The 11,056-nt window shown below is 37.5% G+C and overlaps 2 protein-coding genes across 2 annotated transcripts; both read right to left on the bottom strand.

Annotated features, from left to right (window-relative positions):
- Positions 1-1,273: 1,273 nt before the first annotated feature.
- Positions 1,274-3,025, bottom strand: LOC111796934 (40S ribosomal protein S9-2-like). The gene is made up of 3 exons (XM_023679752.1): positions 2,898-3,025; positions 2,076-2,457; positions 1,274-1,732 (listed from the first exon to the last, which is right to left on the bottom strand). Exons 1-3 carry the CDS (start codon positions 2,923-2,925, stop codon positions 1,549-1,551), a joined length of 594 nt encoding a protein of 197 aa, XP_023535520.1. The 5' UTR covers positions 2,926-3,025; the 3' UTR covers positions 1,274-1,548.
- A 2,506-nt stretch (positions 3,026-5,531) lies between these two features.
- On the bottom strand, positions 5,532-11,054 carry LOC111796794 (far upstream element-binding protein 1-like). Its single transcript, XM_023679553.1, has 7 exons — positions 11,042-11,054; positions 10,636-10,976; positions 9,793-9,978; positions 9,513-9,614; positions 9,366-9,437; positions 9,151-9,267; positions 5,532-7,069 (listed from the first exon to the last, which is right to left on the bottom strand). Exons 1-7 carry the CDS (start codon positions 11,052-11,054, stop codon positions 5,843-5,845), a joined length of 2,058 nt encoding a protein of 685 aa, XP_023535321.1. The 3' UTR covers positions 5,532-5,842.
- Between the last annotated feature and the right edge of the window lie 2 nt (positions 11,055-11,056).

The raw sequence follows: 11,056 nt of genomic DNA, 5'->3' as shown, positions 1-11,056 counted from the left end.
AAATGTGCTCTAACATCTCTTCTCTTAGTATGGTTTTCAAGGCAAACATTGTTTTGATTGCTTGTCTTGTCATCCCAAATGTGCTGATGGTGGTTTTCAAGTCAAACATTGTTTTGTTTGCTTGTCTTGTCATCCCAAATATGGTCTTATCATCCCAAATGTGTTGATGGTTGTTTTCAAGTCAAACATTGTTTTGTTTGCTTGTCTTGTCAACCCAAATGTGCTGATGGTGGTTTTCAAGCCAAACATTGTTTTGTTTGCTTGTCTTGTCATCCCAAATATGCTGATTGTGGTTTTCAAGCCAAACATTGTTTTGTTTGTATTCATCCTCCATTTGCGTAGGATAACATTAGAATCCTCCGTTGACGGCGTAGTTTCACTCCCGCCAACGACCTTCCAAAGGTCTTGTCCTTGCACATAAAACATCATGCATGTTGCACACATGTTGTAGTTGCTATAATTTCTTAATTCTTCCAACGGAAATCACATATAATTTCTTAAACTTACTGAATCATAAAGACTACTCACGATGTCAAGTAGAGAAAGAACACAGTAGTAGTCTACAATAGTCTTTTCTATTCTCTTCTCGATTGATGTTAATAAAGGATGAAATATTAACCACAAAGAGTTGTTTTCAACAATATTGTCTAATCTGAAATTCTTAGTTCGGTCTATTGATTGCTGAGCAAGAATATGCCATATTTTTTAATCTTAGAAAGATTGGGGGTTAGAAAATAACATATTTCTTCTTGGCTTGTAATAACATGTAAAGGGTCATTTTGATGTAATATTTAAAATTATACAAATAAAAAAGGTATACATATTAGTCATTTAGATTAAATAAAATTGATATTGCTATTTCTTTCAAAAAAAAAAAAATGATAAACTCTCCATATTTTTAAAGGATACAATACTAAGAATTCGAACATTTAAAATTTTAGGGAAGAGAAGCTTTTAAGGTCAATAACATATAACTCGAAATGTTAATTCTAACGCGCGACTCACAAAAACATCTTATACCAAATAACAAATTTGCATCAACCATTCTTTTCAATGATTGACTCGATATCTTTGTTACCATCATAGAATACATCGAGATGTTTATCGAAATCTACTTGAATTGAAAATTTATCGGGTCACATCCCTATACCCTTTTATGAAGCTCTTGGGCATCTTAAATTAGATTTGAAGAACTCATAAGCATTAGAATTACAAAACCTAGCAATGGATCAAATGAACTAAAATAATTCATAGTGCATAAAAATATTTAGAAAAGAAAAAACTGAGTCCTTCACATGATCAAGTATCAATTCATGAAAACTGTGAGAACTTAAAAAAACCAAATAGGTTATAATCAAGTCGCCATAACAAAAAAAAAAAAAACAAACAAGTTCTCTAATTCAAAAATATTTAAAGCAAAACTTCTAAAAGGAGGTAACATTCTCTTTCAAATATCAATAGATAAGGTTTAGATTGAGGCTGATCTCAGTACCTGAGATCCTCAGCTAATCGTTTTCATCTCGGATAATCATTTTTTTCATCAATAACTCAATCCTCGTCTTCTTCATCACCGTCGCCTCCAGCAGCCTTCTTTGCAGCTGCCTTCTGGTTCTTTCGCTTCACCCTTCCAGGACGGCCACCTCCAAACGGACTCGTGAGTGAGAAGTCTATGTGCTTCTGGGAATCGACCCGCACCATGAAAGAAGGGATGTTGACCACCTGCCTTCCAACCCTAAGGAGAAAATGTGACACAGATGATATTATTAATGCCCAGTACTTTACATCCAACATACATATATCAATGTATAAGAACTTAATTAAATAAATAAATAAAAAAACGACATTGAAGTTCGACTCTACATTATGCAGTTTGGCTCTTTCCCAAAGCATTTTATGTGTTATATCTAAACGAAAGCAGCATAGCAACAATCAATTCTCAGAAAATAAATATGATATTTGTAAGAGTTGATCATCAAGCACTAAGAATTTTACAAAACAACGAAAAGTAATCAAAATAGCTAATGGAAGAATAAAGAATGTTATGGGTATGGAAAAGGCTAATGAAGGCATACTACCTTATATGCTTCTGCCTGATGAGCACTCTAGCATGATGGATAGACTTAGCCATACCAGACTTGAACACGAGAGTTTGGAGACGACGCTCAAGGAAATTCTCCACAGTAAGGGCCAAGACATAATCGAGCTTGTTCTGACTCTCATCCAAAAGACCATACCTGTTCATCCTCCTAAGAAGAGCCTCTCCCTCAAAAATCCTACGCGGGTTCTTTTCATCAAGTGTTAAGAGCATACGAGCATTGTTTCGGATTCGGCTCAATGCATATTGAACCCTCCATAACTCCCTCTTACAACGAAGCCCATATTCTCCAACCAATTTCAACTCTGCATCCAGACGCTCCTTCTCGTAAGGACGTCGGGGTTTCTTGAATGTCTTCCCATCTACATATTGATAAAACCAACACATCAATTATCTTAGCTCTTAAGTAAAAACACCAAGAAGAAGCATTTTTTATTTTTTGAAGTTTTTGCGTAAGACGAACTATGCCATTTCTTAATCTCCATAAGATGCAAAGAACAAAATTTCAAAAAAGAAAAAAAAAAACCCTAAGAGATTATTATCGAGCATCATATTCCTATAAAATCCAATGTCCCCGATTCAACAACAAATAATACTTACATCCACAGCTCAAAAGGAGCTGTAAAAATCATTTAAAACGATTTAAATCCTTCGAAATTTCCAGCTATACCGATCAGCAAAGTAGCAAAACATGTGCGAAACACAATCAAATGACGAACAAGAAAGTATTAGAGAAACGGAAGATGGAAAATTGAGAATGAAAACAAAATCATTCAAGGAAAAGTAAGAGATTCATGCTTACAGTTCCTATAGAAGGAGACGTGCACCATGATCCCTTCTCTGCAACGGCTTCACTTACAGAATGATCTTGAATGCCACAGAGAGGGAAGAGAAGTAGCTGAAGAAGGAAAAGAGAGTAAGAGCAGCGGCTAGGGTTTTAGCGATATAGTCCCTTTTTGTCTTAAATAAACTGGAGCTGGGCCGTAGGTGGGATGGGCCGGGCCGTAGGTTGGATGGGCCGGGCCGTAGGTGAGATGGGCTGGGCCGATGGAGCAATAAGAATTGGGCCTGAGATTACTACGTAATAGGCCCTTCTGTAGAACCTATTTTCGAAGATGTAACATTGTGACCCATAGCTACAATTAAATAACTACACATAAAACAACCGTGATAAAATTAAAATTAAATAATAATAATAATAATAAAATTCTAAAAAATATTCGGGTGTATGTAGGTTGGGTTAGGTCGGGTTTGGATATTGTATAGACCTAATTCAATTGTTTCCATCTAAACGGACATTATTAAATAATGAGTTCAATCCAACCCTAATCTTTTTTATTTGGGTTAGTTGGGTTGTTCGGGTCCTTTATTTAATTTTATTTTGAAAAAAAAAATTAATTCATAAGGTTTATTTATTTATTTATTTTAAATATTTAATTAAGATTTTTAACTCAATTTTAATATATTTTTTTTAAGAGTTATTAGATAATAAATATCTAAAAATAAGTGTAAAATAATATATATATATTTCTTTTTAAAAAGAAATAGCAATAAATTTGAAATTTGATTGAATTCAGTTTAGTTTGAGCGATTCATAAAATTTTTATTTATTTGAACTCAACTCAATTTAAATAATTTTAAAAAATATATATTTTTAAGAGTTGGTAGAGAATAAATATCTAAAAAATAAATGTGTGTGCGTGTGTGTGGGCAAGTGTGTGGGACACGATATTAGCCTATGATCAGGGGTCAAATATGATACATACGGTAAGTCGTAATAGAAAACTAAATATCCTCAATAATACAAGATATTAACTTATAATTAAGGGTCAAATATGATGCATATGATAAACCGTAATGGAAGACTAAATATCCTCAAGACTCCCTTGCAAGCTGAGCGTCGGATTTGATCGGACGTGAACCTTGGATCTGAAAAGTTAAAAAAGAGGTCGAGAGACACTTTTGGTAACCTGGATATGGGAAGGTACATACTGTGTGCAATGTTTGCTAGCGACAACAAGTTCCCGAAGGAAATGATAAACTAATTCAACATGCTTGGTTTGCTTGTGAGAAACGGGATTGGAGCTCAAAAAATAGCATTTTTGTTGTCACATAAGAGCAAGGGTTGCTGGAAATGGGGATCTTGAGGTCATGCAAAATATGTGTAAGCCAAAGAAGTTCAGTAGCAGTCATGACAAGAGCACGATACTCAGATTCACAATTGGAGCGTGAGACAATAGGTTGGTTCTTGGCACTCCAAGAAACTAGATTGTTACCAAGATAAATGAAATAGTCAAATGTAGAATGACTAGCGTCGGGACAGCCAACCCATTCAAAATTCGAATAAGCCACTAGCGCACTAGGAACAGTGGATGGACAAAAGGTAAGACCAAAGTGAAGTGTAACATAATTGACAGCATGGAAAATATCTGAGTGCGTAATGATCAAGTACTAAAGGGCGCCAACAAGAGATCGATAGAGAGTAGGTTCAGATAAAGAAGAACCATCAACAGTCAGGTGTTGAGAAACAGCCATGGTGTGGACTGATTTGCTTTCGAGCAACTGAGCACGAGTAAGAATATCTCAAGTGTTGAGAAACAGCCATGGTGTGGACTGATTTGCTTTCGAGCAACTGAGCACGAGTAAGAATATCTCAAGCATATTTTAACTGACTAATAAAGAGACCATTAGGAGTGGGTGAAGCTTCAAGACCAAGAAAATAACTGAAAGAGCCCAAACCCATGGTAGCAAACTCAGATGAAGCTTGCGGGTAAAGTTGTCAAGAAAAGATGGATTGTTGCCGATAACAACAATATCATCAACATAAAGAAGCAGATAGATAAGGTTATAAATTGTTGATGAAAGACAAAAGAGATGCGTCAACGCGACTGCAAGAAAAACCAAGTATGAGAAGAAATGAGTGGGAAAGTAAGGATCAATATATCCAGAAGATTGTTCCATATGAATATATTCAGTAACAGTGTCAATGTGGAAAGCATTCGTGAAAAGCATTCTTAACGTCAAGATGCTGAAGGGACCATTTAATGTGAGAATCAGACTAAAAGTATTGTAGTCTAGACCAGTAATCTGAGTAAGTAACCTAAGTAACCTTAGAGATTTATCTGAGTAAGTAACCTAAGTAACCTTAGAGATTTATTGGGCAAATATTTAATCTGAAACACTCATTTAGAGCCCGTAATGTTGGTGTTGGCAGAACGAAGAACTAAATCCAAATGTCAGTGTTGTAAAGCTCGAATTTCTACGTCCAAGGCAGCAAACCAACCAGGATTCTTAACAACAGATTTGAGTCCTCTTGGTTTAATGGATGCAAGAAGAGCATAAGAAGGAGGAACCTGCAACAAAAACATCAACCTACACAGACTCATCCACAAAGTAAAAACAAATACCACGGGGAGAGGAGTTGGATCGAGAAATGTGCGATGAAGAAGGGATGGGATGAATCAATATCAGCCTTCCAAACATCAATTAACACCGTTGAAATGATGATGAGCATTCCAATTTATCCATCAATGAAAGAGTCTTGACTTCATAATCCTATAAGCTGAATGCTTTTAATGACCTGGTCGATATTATCTCAATGCAAATACAACAGCCAATGTTCCCTACACGGCGTATTGAACATCCTACTATGCTTACACAGCCAACGATCCTAAAGCTAAATTTATCAAAATTTTCGACTAGACTTGAGTAGAATCGTACTGCGTATACCCAAGGCTGCAGCTGCGGTCACACACTCTTCCCATAGCCTACCGGAGCACTTGAAGGCACGGTTCCATACCCGCCCGATTGTGGAATTGACTGATCGTAGTTTGGCTGACTCACGGCCTGTTGAGTATAACCGGGCTGCCCACTGGCTGGAGCAGTATAAGCTGCTGAAGCAGCTGTTGTGGCAGCACTATAAGCTGTGGGATCTTGTGGCGCTTGGTATGTCGCATATCCAGCAGCCTGCTCTGGATAACCCTGCTGGGAGGTCGGATACTGCGCGTATGCTGCAGCAGGAGCTACTTGTTGGCCGTAGGCAGACGGTTGCTGCACACCAGGTTGACCATAACCTGCTTGGGCACCCTGCTGTGAGTAACTGGCAGCAGCCGAAGCAGCAGGCACCTGATTGTAACCATCCGTGTTTGGTACGGTGCCATAGGAAGGATACTGCTGGGTCGAACCACCAGTTGGGTAGGGATATGTCTGTTGAGGTTGCATATTTTGTCCATATGAAGCTGGGGCAGAGCCACCTTGATAAGGCTCTGCGGGCTGACCAACCCTCGGAGCGCCATAAGACTGGGGAGGTGGTCCTTGGGCTGGAACACCATATGATGGAGGCTTATTATCATACTGTTGTTGTCCAGGGTAAGCCTGTTGTGCACCAGCCTGCGGATAAAGTTGTTGAGCGTTCCCGTGTCCACCGTATGGATTCTGCACAGGAGCATGATGGTCGTATTTCTGTTCATATCCATGACCGTAGCTCTGATGTGGAGCTGCCTGAGAAAAAGGCGCAGCATGTCCATAACCTTGACTTTGCTGCTGGCTATAGTTGTAACTGGACTGAGTTTGTGGTGGACCGAGAGCCGGGGCAGGAGAAGGGCCAGGAGCATGTGCCGGCATAGCACCAGGAAAATGAGAAGGTGGCGCATCTGAAACGTGGCTTCTTCCACCATAGTAGTCGTAACCACCTGAACTTGGCGGCGGTGGCCCCTGCATGCTGCGGGGTGCCCTTTGCTCCCAACCAGAGCTGTAGCTGCTTCGAGGGCCACCCATTTGCTGAGGATAGTTTCCATATGCAGGATGCTGATACTGGGTATTATGAGATGGATAAGGTCCTCTGTGTGGATAATCATATGCTGGAGGATGTGAAGGATGAGGACCCCGTTGACCCCATTGAGTCGGGCCACCAGGTCCACGGGGCCGGTAAGCCTGTTGGTTAAAACCAGTGGAGTGTGGAGAAGGCCTCACAGTCTACTCCAAGGACAAAAACAAGAGGTAAGTAAACAGATAAAAAAATTTCTAAGATTCAATTATATGCAAGTAAAGAAATATAACTTAAGAAAATGAACAGCTTGAACTTGGTGATTGAAATCTCTTGTTCAAAAACATAGATGAGAGCCCTGGAAACATATAAGTCCTATAAAATAAGTTGGAGCTACAACAACATTACGAACACAACAAATTACCACTCGGATGTTCAAGAAAAAATGAAAAGAAGATAAAAGATTTATACAAATGATGTTAAAGAATATCAAACCAAGAAAATACCAGATATATCATATCGTTTTAACCACGTGCATGCAAGGGAACATGTACACAACATCCTAATATCATTCAATCTGTTAACAGGGAGATCATGTAGCCTAAAGCACTCGTAAATATTAGATCAGGAAGCACACAGATTAGCATGGCTTCTAAGGCTAAGAGGAAATGATCGACAATTACATCTGCCCATATATAATTCCAGATGGAAGTGAAGTGGACAAATTACAAATAACAAAACATTCCCTCAAATCTGCACCACATTAACAAATTTGAAAAGCTCTTCAAAAAAAGGGATGAAAAAGCGCAGAACAAGTCTAGTGACGACGAAATCATGGAGAAAGCTTAACACTTGTACTCAAGCATCTCACACATACGTTGTTCTGTTCATCAAATAGATAGTAATTCTACTAAACAGATGTCAGGTATATCAGCATCCACTTTACAACTAAATCTATAACTCTTTCATTCGATAGTACCAACATATGCTGTGCATTTCACTNAAAAAAAAAAAAAAAGTACATTGACACTGGTTTGTCATTAGTTTTAAAGTGATTCTGTTGCTATAGTACAGTTAGGGTGGCATGGCACCAGATCTCCATGCCTATGATGTCTGAGCAATGGTATCAGCTTTAAATACTAGGTCCCATCAAGCAAATGAAAGCATCATGACTTCAACCAGGCATTACTTTCTTCCAACACAATCTCAAGCATAGAAAATGGGTCCACTAATGAGCACTAAGGTTAATGCAATACATTCTTACTCAGTTATTCTTAGTTTGAAATCTTGAAGCAATCTTACCAACTATTAACATCCTGCAATCGCGAGATTTAATGCCTGATACCTCTCTTCAGTGGATGGGAGTGAATAGGAGTTGTCTATTGATACAGCAAGAAAGCAATGTCGACCCCACGGAAAAGGCAATATTGTAATCTGCAGTTTTAAAGCCAACCAATTCGAGTTTGACACCTTTATGATAGATAATTATGGTAACCGGTATCTTGGATTTCAGTATACGATCTTTCCTAGAACATTCATGTCATCTTTTCATAGACCATTCATTGATTTCACAAGCTATTAGGATGGATCACCAGTCAAGAGATTTCCCCAATCCCATTAAAAATCATTATACCATACAAAATCTGCATACTGTTTCCCATAGAAGTGATTGTTAAACCAGGTCAAATTTATATACTCAACCAGCATGATTGAAAAGAATCTAGTACTGATCCATCAATGTCATCAACTGAATAAAAATGTATAACACTTTCCACAGCTAGAACTATATTAAATAGCACATAGATGCTAATATTCGCTTCTTTAACACTGAGCAGATTCGCCTGTAGTACAATCTAACGTTGTTAATTCAACACCTTATCTCTAGTCTCAGACAAGACTTAACAAGTAAGATTAAGTATCAATAATAGCAAAACCGCTGTATATAATAAAATCGCAGAAGGGAATGTAAATCACCAATCAGCATGACGTAATATTCATTAGTCAATGGAAGTAACGTAAAATAGAACTTATGCACCAAAAGATGGAGCCATTTAGATAGGAACGTGATCATAGACACTGACCTTATGTATGAAATAGGAAGTATAGACTAATAATTCAACCCCAAAAAATAATAATAACAAGAAAAGTAAGCACAATTCATGGAAGTATTGGCGAATATACATATGTATATACTAAAAGCATTTATGATACCAAGCATCAAATTTCAAGCAAAGATTTAGAGATATAAAATCCAAAATGTCTGGAGAAAAGGTGAACTACTTAAGCATACCTGACTCATAACTTCCTTTATCATGTTTGTAGCAATTTCAATCTGCTTCCTATCACCAGTTACTCTAATAGTCTTTTCCTTGGACACATCTCCTTCTGGAAGATTTTGGGGTATCAACTACATGGAAAACAAATAAATTATAAATGATGGTGATATTAAATCATAAAAATAAATGAACATGTACCATAAAGATAGACGTGCAACGTATCAACTACCTGTATACGTGCCCCAGATCTGGTCTGCAGACTTTTAATAGTCTCCCCACCTTTTCCTATAATTAAACCAACCTAGGCAATAGAAATTTCAGGTAAGTGGTTGGCAGAACAAGTTGATAAAATAACCACTTAAATATGGATGCCAACCTTTTCATTCGGAACTTGTAACTGAATCTGTTCAGCAGTTGCTATAGAATGCGATGAAGTAAGGCCTTTGGCTATAAGGGATGGAGATCCACCTGCATCAGCCTATGAGAAAATAAAATTTAATCGAGAAGTCAATATCAGGACAATGAACTTCCAACAGATGCTAAACAATGATTAACTGAAAAATAATACTGGGTTACTGGAAAAAATTAAGAGAACTGGACAAAGATGCAAGGAGAATGGCAAAAAAAAAAATAAAGACAATATAAAAAAAGTAAACCTCTGCAATCACAGCATTAATCAACTCCTCTGCCTTCTTTATATTTTCCGAAGTTCCAATTAATTCTACAGGTCTAGTTATACAATTGGGATCAACTTCTGCATCCCTCATGATTTGAATCTTCGCACCAGAATTGTACTGCAAGTATCTAATTGTATCACCAGCCTTGCCAATGAGAACACCTACCTGCAGTAAATAGGCCAACAATTTGTCATATGCAATTCCAGCAAGATTTGTAGATGGACGAGAAGTAAATTTTTTAACATTCAGGCCATGTTATCTTCAGAATGCATCCGTCTGTATTCAAGCATTCCATTGAATGAATAATTAAAATGTTTCAAAGAAAGGCAGGCATCGCCATTCCACTTGCTGCATACCTCTATCAAGGTTATATTATAAGTAAGGTCTTTGAACTTTCAAAGTTGTATCTAATAGATTCCTACTAAGCTTTAAAAAACATCTAATAGGCCCGGAACTTTAAAAAGTGACTAATACATTCCTAAACAACTAATTTGGTGTCTGATGGACCCTTGAACTTTAAGAAACATATCATCAGTCAACAAACTATAAGACATAACATTGAAACTTCATAAACTTAATAACCTTATTGAGAACCCTATTAGATACAACATTGAAAATTAGGATTTTCCCAGTTTGTAAACCTACTAGATACACCTCTAAAAGTTCAAGGACTGACCTTGTAATTTAACCATAAAAAATAATTAATATCATTACTTGATATAAAGGCTGGAAAAATATTGTTTAAAAAAGGTATAAATAAACTGTGTGTCAAGCTTGGACAACAATCCTAGGATTAAAATTAAATATCTCACAAGTTCACACCTTACTGTTAGGAACTTCCATTCTGTATGTTGTTGTTTCGGCCCCAGATGAAGGTTGATCTTGCTCAGCATTCGAAGCATTCTCCTGCAGTGGCAGTGCAGCCTCCACTTCTGGAGGTTGACTTTCTTCCTTGGAGAGTTCTTGAGTTTTGTCCTCCTGAGAGATTTCAGCAGCAGAATCCTGAGCATCACCTGCTTCATGAGGCTCTGAGGTGAGTTGCTCAGCTTCCTCTTTTTCAGGTACCTCCTCCAATGAAGCAGGTTGTTCCTCTTGAGATGATTGATTACCATCTTCCTTAGCCAGCTCTTCTGGCTTCTTTTCTTGATACCCGTTCTCACTAACTGTAGAAGAAAATTAAACACGAATATATCGTACTTTAGAGCAAGAATAAATAATCATATATTACTTTCATGAACCATCG

This window comes from Cucurbita pepo, chromosome LG06, assembly GCF_002806865.2.
Source record: "Cucurbita pepo subsp. pepo cultivar mu-cu-16 chromosome LG06, ASM280686v2, whole genome shotgun sequence".
Taxonomy (NCBI): Eukaryota; Viridiplantae; Streptophyta; class Magnoliopsida; order Cucurbitales; family Cucurbitaceae; genus Cucurbita; species Cucurbita pepo.
The sequence above is the reverse complement of the archived record's forward strand: the minus strand, read 5'-3'. Positions and strand labels throughout refer to the sequence as shown.

Coding starts and splice junctions, on each gene's coding strand:
- LOC111796794 (XM_023679553.1), bottom strand. Junction 9,615..9,792: donor TTAATGCTGTGATTGCAGAG/GTTTACTTTTTT, acceptor ATTTTCTCATAG/GCTGATGCAGGTGGATCTCC. Junction 9,268..9,365: donor GATCTGGGGCACGTATACAG/GTAGTTGATACG, acceptor TTTTCCATGTAG/TTGATACCCCAAAATCTTCC.
- LOC111796934 (XM_023679752.1), bottom strand. CDS start 2,925: ATGGTGCACGTCTCCTTCTATAGGAACT. Junction 2,458..2,897: donor CGTCTCCTTCTATAGGAACT/GTAAGCATGAAT, acceptor ATCAATATGTAG/ATGGGAAGACATTCAAGAAA. Junction 1,733..2,075: donor ATCAGGCAGAAGCATATAAG/GTAGTATGCCTT, acceptor TTTTCTCCTTAG/GGTTGGAAGGCAGGTGGTCA.